Raw genomic sequence first — 17,224 nt, 5'->3', positions numbered from 1 at the left:
ACAGCTCCACCAATCCAACTTCCAGTCAGGGAGAAGAGGGCCCTATCTTCATAGTTAGCCCAAGGCAGAGAAGCTGCATGCACGAGCAGTAGGAAAATTTCCCTGGATGAAGAGAATTTGCTCACCACCAGCATGGGTACCCTCTTCCAATGGCCCACAGGAGCACAACTTCTCTGGCAATGCTACACTGAGTCACTAATTGCCAGAAAAGTAGACATTTTTTAGCACCAAGTCAACTAGCATATGAATGATGTCTGCACGTCCACTTATGCTGTGGATTTTAGTATTGCTTACATGTTACTGCAGCATTGATAACATGATCAACAATAATATTACATAAAACAATATTGCAGCTGTAACTCAATATTCCATGTGTTGGTCAGCATCTCTGTGCAAATCATTCTTTAAGTTTCAGAGCTTTGGTTGCCCCCAAAACAAACAAACAAACAAACAAACAAAAAAAAAAAAAAACACAAAAACCTCCCGTATTCCTTATGCTGGTATTCAGGAGACAAGAGAGCAAGCCACTCAGTCAGTGGTGAGCTGAGCCACCTGAAAAATCATTGATCATTTAAGGCCACATCAGGCTGACTGTCCAAACACTACTGCTGGAGCAAGGATATAGGCAAGGTTAAACGGCTGACCACATAGGAGAACAGGACATGAGCTTCAGGTGTTACAGAACTGCATATTTAAGGATCTTAAAGTAGAGCCCAAGTGATCAGGAGCAGTTTTTCCGCACACAAACTCACGTGATCAGTAACCCCAGTCATTCGCTCCCCCACCATCACATCTAGTTTCTACTCCTCAAGTTTATCCCAATGATACTGCTTCCTCCATCCAATAAGTCACTCCCTACCATCCTAAGGCATTATTTATGCCTTACTGAGCACCACTGTGCTTGAAATGTTTCATTTCCCCAGTGCCACTCCGATAAGTCTTTGATACCTCATTCAGCCAATGCCCACCTCTTCTCGTGTCTCAGACAACACTTTTTTTTTTTTTACTCTGGGAAGAAGAAGGCTAAAATTACTATTTCACAGCCATCCTATATTATTTTGTTCAGTGTGTAGTTCCTATCTGCAGATTCTAAAGAAATAAATTGTTCCTTCTCATCACCAAGTCCCTCTGCTAACCCTGACTTACCTCCTCCCCAGGTTCTTGTTCCTAATCAGATACTCATTTCCCTTTTTCTTTTCCCACTCCCCTATAATGTAGAAATAGGAATTCTATTTGAGCTGTAGCAATGCCTTCTTCCTGCAGCCTGTGTTCAAAAGTGGTACCACAATAAATATGGTAACTCCCTCCTCTTATACCATGAGTCTGCTCAGCCTCCGTAAGTAAACCTGAAGATCCTCACAAATCAAAGAAAAACAATTGAAGAAAGTTAGCAATAGCCAGGATACGACTATTACTTTAGCCTAAAAAGTACTCTTTTTTTTCAAATATAAAAGTTGAGAGCTAGCAAAAATACACAGAGAATGGCTATTGCAAAGGTAGAGTAGCAAACAGCACATGGCGTAGACGGCAAACTTTCAGGTAAGCAGATGGCACTAGAATTCTTTGCACGGAAAACCCCCAGCAGTTTCTACAGAGCACTAGAGAGCAGACTACTCTCACACAGATGTTCTGTCAACACAAGCTACAACATTTCTATAACACTGTTTACTCACCCAGCCTGAGTTGCTTTGCACATCCCAGAAGCAACAGTGCTGTAAAAAGTTCACTTGCACTACTCAGTTTTATCCTCCTCAGGCTATAATTGTTGCTATATGGCTATATGGTAAGTTGATATTTGTATATCAATGTTTAAAATCACAATAGCGGTCAACATGCATGGCACCATAAGCCATGCACTCAATATGCAGCATAGAACTTGAAGAGGAAGAAGAATCCGTGGGAGCTATTCATACAGGAGACTGACACTAGCTCTTCATCGCAGGGGGTCAACATCACTAGGGTTTTACTGCTTAGGCTGAATAAGTTCTAAAAATACAGGTCTCAGCAATTTCTCTTGATTTCTCTCACCACCAGAAAATAGTTATATGCAACCCTTCAGGTCAATACAGCTTCAGTGATGGTCAATTAGCATTGTTTTGTTGTGGGAGCAGAATTTTATCAGTCTGAAAGACAGATTAACTTCTGGCACTGTACGGTTGGCAGGATCATTTAGGTTGCAACACTCCTTCCCTCCTATGTGGCAGCAGTTTAAAAAGCAGTCCTACTTCAGAGAAATAGGAAGAATTATGCAGCAATGATAGGAAAAAAAAAATAATTTTAACTCAGTCTCAGAATGTCAGTAGCTTTCAGAAGGTGTTTCATCATATGTCATAAGAAAAACAGACAGGAAAGGAACAGCAGGCAATATTACAAAGCCTTTACTTACTTCAAGGGGAAAAAAACATATATATGACTTATTTTATACTGTGAACCAGAAGAAATGCATAGAAGTCTATTTACATTGCAGTCCGTGTCCTCTTGTAACAGTAATATTGAATTAATTAAAATGGAAATACTCTACAAAGTTCGTCTCCCATACCACACCTCTGGGAGTGGTTAGACAGAAAGAACAGCAAATCTTTATACCTCTTTACTTGTCAAATCAGACAAATCAGTAACTGAAGATAGAGCAACAGGCTATCTGGAAATAATGATGTACTGTCCAATCTGCACTGTTCCACAGAGCAAAACTATCTCATTACTCACGAAATTCTTTAATCTTATCAATAAATCAGAGGATGAAAGACAAGCATGTGACAAGTTATTTAGCCTTCCAGGTGCCTGCAGTAAGTTTCCACACACAAAAAAAAAATCCACTCCACTAATAAACTACATAATGATGATTCAGGAGACTGATAGTTGGGTGGATATTTTTTCCTATTAAAAAAAGGGCAGACAACCAACAGGGGGTCAGTACCTCCCCACAACATATATATATATATATTTTTTTTTTTTTATATATAAATATATATATATATATGAAATAATGCAACACTCACGCAACTCAGTATATTTATATATTCATTATATAGAGTAAACAAGCATGCAGTACTAAGATTGCTAAGCCAAAAGACTGCACTCTCTATGACCCACAGTCCAGTGTGAGCTTGGGCTCAGCTCAACGAAAAGCTTATGTTACAAGAGGATACTCTCACAGCTGTATGTCTCAAAAGGTAAGAAAAACAGTGAAATTGCTGAGATAGTAATTTAATTCAGGAGAAAAATATTGACAAAAGACATAAGATCTTCAGGAAAAAAAAAAAAAAAAGAGTTGGAATATGTCAACTCAACCAGATCAAGAATCAAACCACTCCAAGAAGGAAAGCCAGTTAGTATTTGCCTTTTATACACCTTCCACACCAGCAGGGACACATCAGGCTGGTAAGCACATTAATCCCTAGCAAACTGCCTAACCAGCTAAGCAACCTGCACTACCTAGAAAATAATTACTGTCTCTCTGACATGAAGAACCTCTGTGCATGCTAGAAGATGCCAAAACCACATCCATAGCAATTCTGTATCTTTCGTCCTTAAGAATTTAAGTTTTACGGAGGCTTTTATTTACTCTTGCTACTCAAAGCGAGAATTAAGTTTCATTCTTCATGTTTTAGAAGAAAATGAGGCAGTACTAGCCACCCGTCACCAGACTTTTTTTTTGAGACTACACCTTGTCTTTGTGGAAGAAAAAGGTTGAGAAGAGATGGTGATACTGTTTTAGATGCCTCAGACCACTCAGCCATTTTGAATAGCACTTACCACAGTCATAGTCCTATTTTATTGCAACTGCCAAGCACTGAACTGAAAATGGTTGGGTCAAATTGCTAAAAATAAGTGATCAATTTATAAAAAGGAAAAGTAGAACATAAACTGGAAGTAAAATATAGAATCAGAGACTACCACAAATTTCTTTGAACAGATTTCCAACGCTCAGGCAGCGTTCCATTTTAAGTACTATTGGACCCACCTGAAAGCTGGTGAGGCAAGGTTATGCCTGATGCCATTTAAGGCAACTTGTCTCATGCTACAGTGGAAGAACCCTACTTAGTTTGCACAGACTCCAGAATTTCTCCTTAGTAATGGAAGTAAGGCAGATAGAAAAAATGAATTTATGTATCAGATTAAAGGAGCATTTAAACATTTTTATGCTTCCACGTATTTCCTAGCTACTACAACAGTAGACAATATTTCATAGCTTGCTTTTTTCCTAGGAATTCCATACTGTGGACTTGGAAAGGTTCAAAATAAACTGGAGTTTCCTGGGAACCTAGGAATAGCAAGTAATTATGACTTACTCAATGTAATTATACACACCACTTTGGAACTGGGGATGGTTGCTGGTTCATTTTCTTTTTAGTGTAGGAAAGGAAGCGTCATAGGCACTTCCTGGTGTTTTTCTTCTTAAAACTCCATTGCATTTTGAATTTCCTCAGGATCACCACCAGCAAATTCTAGAGTACAAAAAAACTTTGAATTAATGGACTAAACCTGCAGTTGTGTGCTGGGAATTGATCAGGTGACTTGTGTCAGTATTTGAACCTTCCAGAACCAGTAAAGGTGGCATTTTCTTTGCAGTATCATACATTTCTCCGGCAAGCATTCCTGCAGGTTACATTACCACTTGAAACGTCACATATTTCATTGAGCATAATCATTCAGGCATCTTGCCAAATTGACACGAATATGTCAAGCCTCATTTTTCTTTGTAATAGCAGTAGACCGGATGATCTAGTCCCACTGTAGTGTGACAGCCAGATGCTATTCTGAGTAAATTACATCTAAGGAGGGGAAAAGGGCCGTCAAGCAAACCACTACACAACTCCAATAGTATATCCATCTGAATAAAATTAGTGATCAAGTGATTTACATATCTGTAATGTATTAAAACCAAAATAAACATATTAAAAACAGAGCTAACCAAGGGCCTGGGGTTCACATGTAGAGTGGTAGTGAATCGCAAATTTTGTCAGTTTGGAAACAAGAACAAAATCACTATTAGGCATTTTACTTTATGAGCCAATAAACTGTTCCCGTAGCCTACTCTGGCCAGCAAGCAGCTATCAAATGCTGCAATGACAACACAGGACTGGGTGAAAGCCAAAGATTCCAGGTTCTCTTCCACCACTGTTCTGCTGGCTTTGTTGCTCTTCACATCAAGTAAGACCAAGAATAATGAAGTGCTGTTTTTTTGTTTATTTAGGGGCTTTTTTGTTTGGCTGATCGTGCTGTTTTGGTGTTTTGATTTTTTTTTTTTTTTTTTTGGGGGGGGGAGGAGCGGGGAGGTGGGTTTTTTTGCATTTAAAAAAAAAACAACTTTAAGTTACTAATACAAATCTGAACGATTTTCATTCTGTTTGGGAATATCATGACAGAAAAAAAAAGCTCTTAACAAGTTTATAATTTGTAACAGAAGCTCTTTGTAAAAAACTCCTGTACAATACCAGTCACCTGATTTGCCTTTTGTTTGAAAGTTCCATGTACAAATATTGAAACATCAGTGACAATTGATCAACCACTTCACAGAGCAGTTTCATATATATACACACATATATCAGAGCTCAAGACAAAGCTTCCATAGGTATCAATCTCAAGAGGAGAAAGGTGCCAGACAGAAAACCCTGCAAAAAAAATTATGATTACCAGGGTGACAGTTACTGCAATGCAGATAAGTTCCCTTCCATCCCTTTCATCATCCCAGGTATGAACTACTAATATAAATAGACAAAATATTCATACTGTATGAACTTTTCACCTTACTGATCTGGACCAACTTAGTGAAGCTGGGTCTACTAACTCACTATTTTTAAGTACTTAAAATCAGTATCTTTAACAGTGCTGATTAACTTCATCGCTGTACATGATGTGTTACTCTATTTAAATTAGTTGTTGTTAATGTAAGAAAATTGTTTAATTCTTCAACAGCAAAATTCATTTGTTTCAATTTTCCTATTTTCTGGAAAGCACCTATTTCAGAGACCACGTTAAGATATCAAGCTGCAGCAGGGGAGGTTCAGGCTGGAAATCAGGAAGACGTTCTCCATTGAGAGGGTTGTCACGCACTGAAACAGGCTCCCCAGTGAAGTAGTCACTGCACCAAGCCTGTCAGAGTTTAAGAAGCATTCGGACTGTGCTCTTAGTCATATGGTCTGAATTTTTGGGTAGACCTGTGTGGAGCCAGGAGTTGGACACGATGATCCTCGTGGATCCCTTCCAACTCAGGATATTCTATGATTCTGTATTAATGGCTATGGATTCCGCAGTCTCTAGAAGGTGAAATTACTCACAAAAAATAGAAACTTGAGTTAATCGTATGAAACATGCCCTTTGTAACATCAGAACTCCACGATGCAGCAAGTCCACTTATTCCTCTACTGTATTTTCTTCTCCAGAACACTCTTCATTGCAATTCAGAATTCAATACAAGTGTTACTTAATAATTTGGAGACCATTTTCCACTCAAACAGAAACCAATGACAGCAGAACAGATGCCTTTAGGAAACTAAGGATGTGTGATTATAGCACTGGGAAAACAGACACGTGCTTGCATCATCTGTAATTACTAAGTTGAAAACAGCCTTTAGTACTTCCAAGATAAATCTGATTCACAAGAGATTTAAAAGGTCACCAGAAACATGGTTCTTAGTCAAACTAGTTGACACCATTATTTTTCAGGATTTTTTTTTAAAGACTTACAAAGTGTTCTGTAAAATCTTGCAAATCTGAGTAAGTTGCTATTAACACACTGGACTTTTCTCTACTAACATTTCTTAAGAATCCCTCATTATTTCTACCCTGCAGATTTTAACCTATGCTCTTATATTTTGATCTCCCAAAACAGCTAGAAAAGTTTGCCTGAATATAGAAGAAAAGATCAACTGGATTTATACATCAGAAAACATGACTGCAGAACATGGATTCAAGAGGATAACAAGGTTTTGAGGAGTTTGTACTGCCTGTCCCCTTTGGGAACAATGGAGTAGGGGAGACCATCTTAACAGGAAGATAATTTCTTATTCTCTCAGAAGTATCTCTCCCACTACTTTTGCCATCCCAAACATGTTCAGATTGTTGTGTTTTTTCAGGTTTGGTTTTTAAATCAAAAATTAATTTATGATTTCATTAAGTAGTGAAAAGAAGCAGAAAACTTGTGGTCAAGAAAGACAGTTATATATTAATATTTTTTAAATACACTAGAGAAAGAACACAATATTATGGAACAAAAGAAGAGTCCCTAACTTTCATAGAGAAAACAGTAAATAACACTTGAAATGCAATAAACTCCTAAAGATAGCAACATAAGAAAAATCTGTGAGGAAGTAGCACGTGCTGTAAGTTATTCTTATCAGCCAGCATGGCAAATGGGATCTTCCCCGTACCACTGAAGGATTTAAGGGATATGCTGCTCCTCCAACTGAGATGTTTTTCTAGCCCTTTGTGATCACATTCATTTGATCCAATAACAAGTAAAATGGATTAGTTTGATTTACCACTGCCAGTCATCTGTCTGTAAATAGCCTGACTGTATGCTTCAGCAATTCAAACATGTCAGCAGCTCCAGAAGAAAAATAATAACAAATTACTGAGAAGGAGAACACTCTGAAGCAGCTTACCCATGCAAACTTCAAATGCCTTGCTGGCCTACAAACTGTGCTAAACCTAAATGGAGATAATTATCATCTTACAAACATCTTCCAGGTTGCTAACAGCACACCTAAATGTGAAATTTGATGTCTGTTTACTGGTGTTAAAAGACACAAAGTAATCTCTCTTAAGAGCCCTCTTACAGAAAAAAAGGAAAAAAGTACTTTCATCATATGCACTCCCTTAAAGCTGCAAGTAATCCTACTTATACCATATTTAGCAGTTCATAATTTTAAGTCAAAGAAAAACCTCTAACTTGCTCCCTACCCATTGTAAGCTTCAGCAGCAACACTATGGCAAGGAGTTGGGGAAGTGTTTACAAAACCCTCTGTGGTTTAAGAAGTGACTAACAAGTAAAAGAAAACAGAAAATATCAATTAACCTAATGCCAAATGCCATATACAAGGTAATCCTGTTCATAAGTTTGTATCTCAAGAACACTTAAAAAACTAAAAGGCAGCAAGACAGAATGATAAATATGATTCGGTGTCTGGACAAAAATCCTGCAAGGAACAGAACATTGCCAAGCATTTCATGCATTAGGGTTCTTTAGCTTTCTAGACCAATGTTTCCTACAACCTCAGTAACACATCCCATCAAACCCTACTAAACCCTACCCATTAAACCCCACTAAACCCTACATATTGCAAACGGCTCAGAGTTACACTGGGACAGACTGAACAGCAGCAGATCAACTACCTCAGAAAACTCTGGGGCTCACAGTTGTGATTGTTCCTTTCAACACTGTCCCTAACTGAGGTCTCTCTCTTTCACGCAGCAATTAGATAGGCACAAGATACAGAAATTTATTTATTTTGACAGCTTACCCTCTGCTTCTGATAAAAGTTAAAGGGGGAACAGAGGGAATGTAGAAAAGAAGAGGGTCAGCACCACAGGTGAACATATGGTACCACCTTATAAACTTTATTTGCTTAGGAGAAGCAGCAAAAAATGCCTTAAAGAGAAGCCTCCAACTTAGAAAAGAAGGCTAATAGTCTATAGCATATCTGCTAAAAACGTTTACATTTTGAAAACCCCAGTGAACCTGGTCAGGAGCTCAAAAATACAACTCTGAAAGTTGCCAAAAAAAAGCAATCTCTCATTTCTTTTTAAGATCTTCAAATAATCCCAGAAAGTTAACTGATTTAATAGAGATTTTGAGGTTCTGTATTTGAGTGAATGGATGAACCTACGCAAATTTTTCTGTAGGAGAGGCTAGATCGGACAACATAGATAATACAGATAGAAGGAATCAAAAAGCCTACAAATTATTATTATATAGTAAGAACTCCACAGTTCTCAAAGCTTTGCCAAATATTTTCCAACCATGAATGTGTATACACACTTAATACAGTAAGATTGTGAAATACTGTTGAATTACTAAGTTCAAAAGACAAATAGCAGAAGCCATACAGGTCAAATAAGAGGTATATAATTATACTGTAAATGCAGATACTTTGAAAAAGTTAGTCATACAGGACATTTAGAGCCTTCAGAATTCTTATTTCAGTGTTTAAATACCTCCCCCACATCTCCTTGTTTTTCCCCTTTCTTGCTTTGCTACCTTTAGCTTGTTGAACACTCTTCTTCCCACAAGCAATTAGCTTACAACAGAATTCTGAATTTTAGTAATAAAGAGACAACCTAGGTACTGAATTAAGACACGTTACAGCAGTCACTTGAGTCTCCAACCGGAAATGAAGGCAAAAGAACAAATCCCACGAACTATTTTGAAACACAAACACTGAGATTCCCACTTGGCTAGTCTTTACTGTGAGAAATAACTGTCTGCATGTCAGACCAACGTTCTCTTGATCTGCAATAGCAACAGTGCAAAATGGTGGAAAAGGGACACTGATCATGTTTTGGACTTCACGGGTTTCTTAGAAAAGAACATGAGAAAAAAAAAAAAACATTTTATAATTATCTCTAAAGCAAAATATTTGCATACACTTTTAGAATTCACAATTGACTATTCAAGTAATAAAGCTTTTTTAGACCAAGTCTAAACTGAAAATACAATGCTGTAGTCCTTCAAAACTTCATGCATAGATTGATAATATTGTCCCTTACAAGCTGAAAGTGGTAACATACAAGAGCAAAAAAAAAAAAAAAAGATTTTTTTTCCCTTTTTGGCCAATATTAAGTGTACACATGTACACATACAACACATCACCAAACGTGATTATTTTTACATACATTTGTGGTAAGCAAGCAAAAATCTGCAGCTCTGAACAAGCTGAGAAGGATCGGGATGTTTGTATTTACTACAAGCTACTGACAAGAGCAGCAAATGGGAGAACTCTTAGGGCACAGTATGCCCACGTTGCTTACTATTGCCTATCCCACTGCAAACACATCAAGTAACCCACATTTATATTAAAATTCTTCTGAGATTTTAATCTACAAAACTCCAAAGCGCTACCGCCTTCCACCCACTAACTGGCCTAAATCCAGCAAGCAAACTTTCTGCTGTTTTCCCACGCCTAATTGTTTTCCAGTATGCAGACAAAATATAAATCATGCAGAAAACCAACTTTTTTTTTTTTTTTTTTTTTAATAGAAAGGATAAGAACTGGAGAACATGAACGCTCAACTCTTCTTCCACGGTGCAAGAAGTGCTTTGTCAAACTTGAGTACAGCAAGATAATTTGAAGAAGCACTCTACACATGATGTAGGCTGTTAAGCAGATGGGGGGAGGAGGAAAGACATCTATACAGATTGTCTGGAATTTGCATTTTGTAATTCAAAATGGAAGTATTTCTCAGCCTACTACATAATGCACTAATTTCAGCAGAACCTTTTGAAATAAGACAAGAGGGTACTTCTCCCATAGTCCAGTACAAATTCAGAAGAAATTCAAATCAAACTTAAGGGTATAATGTGAGGATTCTGGAAGAAATCAATTGAAATCAGATTTTGGTACGTCTCCAAGCACCAGCATCACTTCTCAACACTCATCTCCAATGAGTCCGGAACAGAAAATAAGCGATTACTAAAACCTCCAACTGATGAAAGTCCCCAAATAAAAACAAACAGTGCTCTTGCAATAGCTTTATTATTTGAAGAATTGACACCAGACAGATACAACTTCCCTGCATTAGAAATACACGATGTTTCTGAACCCTAACATGGAACACACTCCTCCTATGCTCTTCAGCTCCACGTATGTCACCAGGAGGACCTGCATCTCCTGCATACTGCACCCAAAAGACCTTTCTCCTATATCAAGCACCTGAGCTTACACTCAGTGTCCATACTGCACACAGATTGTGCAGTCTGCTGTGAAGGCTCAACTTCATGAAAAGGGAAATTGGACAGAGGCTACAGCAGATTCCAGTTTTTCAGGGGAAAAGCAAGTTATCTGAATCACTCAATCATAATTGCACTAATACTCATAATTGCACTAACGAGCTGTGCCTCAAGTATGTGCAGGGAGGGAAGAGCAAAAGTTGGCTTTATACAGCTTTATACTCGATGACATGACAGAGGATGATAGGAAACACTGATCCCACTGAGCAACAGAGATTAAATTATCTCCTCTGCCCACTTCTGTGTCTTATCAGTGCACTCTAGTTGGAAGCCTGTAGCTAGCAGTATCACCCACGTGTCAGTACTAGGTCCAGTCTTGTTCAACGTATTCTTCTGTAAGATGGATGATGCAACACAGTGCACCCTCAGCAAGTGTGCTGATGACACAAAACCAGGAGAAGCAGCTGACACACCAGAGGGCTGTGCTGTCATTCGGAGGAACCTGGACACGCTGGAGAGCTGGGTGGTGAGAAACCTCATGAAGTTCAACAAGGGCAAATGCAGCGTCCTACACCTAGGGAGGAATAACCCCAAGCACCAGTACAAGCTGGGGGCTGATCTGCTGGAAAGCAGCTCTGTGGAGAAGGACCTGGGAGTCCTGGTAGACAGCAGGCTGACCATGAGTCTGCAATGTGCTCCTGTGGCCAAGAAGGCCAACAGCATCCTAAGGTACATTAGGAAAAGTGTTGCTAGCAGGTCAAGGGAAGTGATCCTGCCCCTCTGCTCAGCCCTAGTGAGGTCACACCTGGAGTACTGTGTCCAGTTCTGGGCTCCCCAGTACAAGAAGGACATAGAGCTACTGGTGTGAATCCAACAGAAGGCTACTAAGATGATGAGGGGACTGGAGTATCTCTCTTATCAGGAGAGGCTGAGAAAGCTGGGCCTGCAGAAGAGATGGCTGAGAGGAGATCTTATCAATGCGTACAAGTGTCTGAAGGGAGGGCACCAAGAGGATGGTGGCCAGACTTTTGAGTGGTGCCCAGCAACAGGATAAGAGGTGATGGGCACAAACACATACAGGAAGTTCCAGATGAATAAGAGAAAACAATTCTTTGCTGTGAGGGTGACAGAGCAGTGGAACAGATTGCCCAGAGAGCTTGTGGCATCTCCTTCTCAGGAAATATTCAAAACCTACCTGGATGTCAGCCTGCACAATTGTGCCCTAGGTGACCCTGCTTAACCGGGGGGGGGGGGGGGGCGGGCTGGACCAGATGATATCCGCTGTGATTCTGTAATTAAGCCATGTAGACCACAGAAGGTAAGTCAAAGAGGCAAAGAAAGCATATTAAGTCTTTCAAGTTTATTTCAAATTAAGAAGAGTACCAGGATTTAGAAGAATGAAGAAGAGAGACTGATAGCTCTTTCACAGTATTATTACTCTCACCTTTTTTAAAGAGTACAGCAGTAGCAGCTACTGTCTTTAGAGGTAGCCATATATTGAACAACAAAGAAGGAGTGCTTTTAAACTACTGCTGTGCAGATGCTGACGCACACCTGGTCATATCAACCTGCTGGGCTTATCACTTCCGTATAATTCAGAAGCTGATATACCTTAGCTTTACAAGAACAGCGTCAAAAGCATGATTTACACTGATCTACATCAACTTACACAGCAAGGCCAAGGTAGTTGCAGTGGTCAGTTGCATTAGTGGTACCTGCTACCAGTCTGTTGAAAAGAGGGCTTGTCTTATTTTTAAGTAAAGGCAGGAATTATGATTTGAAATAACACACAGGAATTTAACAGCTGAAGATACAGCTCTGCAAAATTCTGAAGGATTGAACTGTTGGCACAGCAATAGTCCAGAGTGCTGTTACAAAGTGGCTTTGCAACTTTGAGCTCATAAAATTATGTATTTGTTCTTTCTCCAAATAATGTAGCTTTTCCACAGAAGTAATCTCAATTTTAGTCAATATAAAAAGCAGCTTATTGACACTTCATTAAAGAAACAAGTCTGGTCAATGTTCTTATTACAGATACTCATTTTTATCAAAAAATATCTAATAAATCAAGAAGATTACATACTGCATTCTCTCTTGTTTATATTAAATGCCTAGAAGCTATAAAAATATTTTGTTTTTGTTCCAAAGCTATCTTTCAGACAGAGTATGGAAGAAGAAAATACCTAAAATAGCTGGAAAGAAACTGGGTACTGAGAAGCAGCTTAGAGTTTTTTGGTTTTCTTTTTTTTTGGCTTTGTACTGTTTGGGGGGTTTTGTTGGTTTTTGGTAGCAGAGAAAATGTAGAATTTTGTTGCATATAGATAACTGTCACTTTTTTTTTTTTTGCCAAACAAACTAGTGTGTCATTCAAGATTTCAGAGATGTGCCTTCAAAACTGTGCTTCTCTTGCAATATCCTATTTGAAGCAGAAAAAAATCCATCTGTAGGAACTGAAATGGGCTTTTAAATAGCATGCACGTGCACATATCTTCAGAAGTCCTGAACTAGTCAGTTCCACCCTCCTTCTTCACCAAGGCAAGATTTTGACACACACCTGTCCAACATTTCTAACCCATTCCCCACTTATCACCTTGTAAGAACAAATGAAGAGCTTTCCCCCAAAATAAACAGCTAGAAATGACTATTGGATGGGCTTTGTGCTAGCTATTTCCGAAAGTATCAGTTGCAGCTTTATTTCAGATTTCAATCCCTTTCTTAAAAGAAAGTTGTTTTTCTTTATGTGACAGGCAAGGACACCACAATTCTTGAACAAATGCTTAGGCAATGTGAGGGAATACAGAGAAGTTCCAGTGAGAACCATTATTTGCACACCTAACACTAATGCATGGCTGCAAGGCAACCCTCTACCTACATCCTTGCTATATTTTGCAAGACAGAAATATGAATACCCTCTAGCAGACTATAAAACTCAAAAATTAAGGGGTAAGGGGAAATGAACATTAAAATACTATACTCTATATAACAAGAGAGCAGTATAACTATGGTTGTTTTTTTTTTAAGCTTTTGATATGAGTCAATACCTGCTGTAATACTTTCCCTTAATCACTAAATAAATACACCTGCCACTTCATGATAAAGTATACTTCATATGAATGACTTTTGATACGATTTCTTCCTAAGTCCCACAACTCTTGGAAAGACAGCTTGTCAATCCATTATCATACTCCACATCTCAGACTGCACCCTCCTTTGTGCTGCAGTCCAGGTTATTTTCTCTTGATCTTTGCTTTAACTCCCAATTCTATCCAAAAAATAACAACTATGGATTAGCTGATGCTCAACTTCTCTCCTTGATAGTAAGCTGGACAGTTTTTCATCCCAAACTGAGATAACAAGATATCCAGAATTCATTTTTGAAGATACTTGCCCTTCTAAGAATACCTGTCGAGGTCCTTGTGACCCAGGAGCAGTAACCATCACTGAAAACGTCAACAGGCAACTGTTTTCCTCCATGGGAAAACAGTCACTATGCCAACCCTAAACTAGCAAATACCTACTGATAACGCTATCAGGTAACAAGCCCATTAAGTTACTCCAGAAGTAAAGTAACCTTGTCTCACAATGCATATGATGGAATTCACACAAGTGTCTGGTAAGCAGGCAGGCTTTATTTAAAAAAAAAAAAAAAAAAAAAAAAAAACTTGTTAAAGCATGCTTAGAGCTTGCAGGACTAAAGCAACAGGAATACCTATCCTTGCTCAAATACAACCCAAAAGGTTTTCATGAAATCTGTAAGTGAAAGTGACAATTTGGATTGGGGTGGAGAGAAGTACACATTTACAACTTACAAATTATAGGAGAGTTAACACAGTAACTGCTTCTGTTAATGTTTATTTGGGGTCTCTTTTAACTTAGGAACTGTTGGAGCTAAGTGCATTTTGTTTATCTATGTGTGAAAGAAAAGCTGTATGCACTTCGTATCATTACTGAAGCTGTATCCTCAGAAAGCTTGCTCAGAAGAGCAAACCTGAAAAGGACCCTCATAAGTACGTTAATCAACAGCATCACTTCAGAACTATCTGTATTAAACTCTTTTCTACGGCCCATGTACTAGGGGCAGCACAAGGTACAACAGCCACAGCTGGAGTTTTGAAAATTTCTGCTGAACTCCTTTTTGTTTCATCCGTCATCTATTTTAGAACCTGATTTTGACTGTTTTGTTTCATCTTCTATTTTAGACCTTGGTTTTTGACTGCATTTACCACTGTGACTGGGTGAAAAGAAGCAAGATCACAAGAGACAAAAAAAGACAATCAAAAGATGAGAACTTCAAAGGTATATTAGAGAGCATCTAAACCTATGTCTTGTGCAACATTTAACTGCACCAGCAATTAACATTGCAGACAAAAGAAGTCCTTGTTAAATATTAAGCATCCGTGCCCTTTCAGTTAGCAAGGAAGAGCTCATGATGAATGCTCCATGATATCCAACGGCACAAATGCCATAAGGAGAAATAGAACAGTATTCAGGTAGTCGTTATAACTCATTAGATGTTAATAAAAAGAGGTAATTACATCCCTCCCTTTTAATCTGGCACAAATAACCTTTAAATAATTCTAATATGATGTCAATAGGATACATTTCAAACTTTTCCCAAAGAATGCTATCAGCATAGTAACAGTTACTGAAATTTCACCATATTATTAATAGAAATATTGAAGAGAACATATTCTATCATCTGTTGTCATCACATTTTACACATCTTTGACAGGGAAGAGAGATCTTACACAGGCATGAGGATGTGCTTTAAGCAACTAACGCCTATTAGAAGCAAGTACACTGCAAAACCTTCATTTAAGTTTTTTAAGCTCAGTTTTGAAGACAACTTCACGCGACCCAGCCTTGAGCGTTTAGAGGCTCGCACTGCACAAAGATTTAGGAGGCCCCAAAAAGCTATCAACATCGTGACATTAACCCTCATTACTCTTAACTACTGTTTTATTTCCAAATTCTTCACTCTTGCTAACACAATTAAGGAAACAATCACTGACACCTCCAATCGTGTGGAATAATATTGCAGCAACTGATTTTAAGGGCCACAAAGGGTGATTAATCTATCTACTAGTTTGACATCCCGCACATCATACACTGACAGACTTCATGCTATAACCCTGAGGTTCTGTCAGGCAAAAATCCCACAAACTATTCAGCATCAATTCAGTGTTTTAAATAAGCAAGAAAAATCTGTTAAAAAGAGGCATCAGTCACCACTTGGACTATCTTCCCAAATGCCATCATTTAATCGCCCCCTATCTCCCCGACCCCACCACAACTGACACTGCGTATTGCCTATGGTGAGAAGTAATCACCCAATCACTGGAGGAGAGCGCAGGTTTAGCCTCCCAGTCCTCACTAGTCCGAAGGCTAGAATTAAACTCACAGTGGAAAAGAACACATGAAGACACAGCTACGTATGGCAGCTGGAGAACAGAAGAGATCTCTGAAGTTAACACACATTGGGAAGACGTCTGATTGATGGAGAGCGTGGCAACGGCAGTATGTGAAAGACTCTTCCTTTTCTTGGCCACATCCAAGCCCTGGAATGCCTCTAGCCTCTTAAGTGACAGTAAGCACGCATAACTTCCACGTTTGGCAAAGGAGCAAACCAAAAAAAGCTCCGTATTTTCAGAGGTATGTTTTGCTGGGGAGAGGCTGAGAACACAGAACACCCGAGGTCTCGTCCGCAGGGCTCGAAGCCCTCACGAGCGGGGTCTCTCCTTAACTCAGCCCCACTCCCCCGGGCTGCGCTGGCTGGAGCGAGCGTGATGCACCGCAGCCGTGCCGGGGACGCGGCCACCTACCTGTGCCGATGCTCATCGTGTCCTTGCCCGTGGATCAGGAAGCCTCCGAGGTTTTTGCCCCCTTTGCTGGTATCCACGTGGGGAATGAGCACATCCTCCAAACCCAGGTCAAAGCGTTTGTGCTTCGAGGAGTCGGGCAGGAAGAAGAACGCTCCGAAGCACAGCGTGATGAAGGCACTAAGAATAAGGAGCAGGATAAATTTCTCCGAGAGTCTCAAGGTAGCTCGGTGGTGCGGGAAAGACGACGGCCCAAGGTTCAGGGGGGGCAGCCTCCGCCCGGACAGCGGCAGCAGGGCGGGGGTGGTCATCCTTCCGACAGCGACCACCCCGCGGGGCGCAGCCTCACGCCCCGCCGCGGCGGGCGCCGGCACCTCTCACCCCCTGCGGAGGGTTGCCGGGGCCCGGCTCGCCTCGGTCGCCTCCCGGCCCGGCGCGGGGGCCGGCGGCGGCTTCACCATCCTCCCCGCGGGCGCCCTCTCGGAGGAGCGGGCTGAAGGCTGTGAGGGGGGGG

The 17,224-nt window shown here is 39.9% G+C and overlaps 1 protein-coding gene across 1 annotated transcript in view; it reads right to left on the bottom strand.

Moving 5' to 3' along the window:
* Window positions 1-17,218, bottom strand: part of MAN1A2 (mannosidase alpha class 1A member 2) — a 134,741-nt gene extending 117,523 nt beyond the window's left edge. The window contains exon 1 of the mRNA XM_035314375.1: window positions 16,714-17,218. Coding sequence (XP_035170266.1) covers window positions 16,714-17,021 — 308 coding nt within the window. The 5' untranslated portion in view covers window positions 17,022-17,218. The remainder of the gene's footprint in view (window positions 1-16,713) is intronic.
* Between the last annotated feature and the right edge of the window lie 6 nt (window positions 17,219-17,224).

This window comes from Oxyura jamaicensis, chromosome 1 (genome assembly GCF_011077185.1).
Source record: "Oxyura jamaicensis isolate SHBP4307 breed ruddy duck chromosome 1, BPBGC_Ojam_1.0, whole genome shotgun sequence".
Classification (NCBI taxonomy): Eukaryota; Metazoa; Chordata; class Aves; order Anseriformes; family Anatidae; genus Oxyura; species Oxyura jamaicensis.
This window is presented reverse-complemented; position numbering and strand designations above follow the sequence as displayed.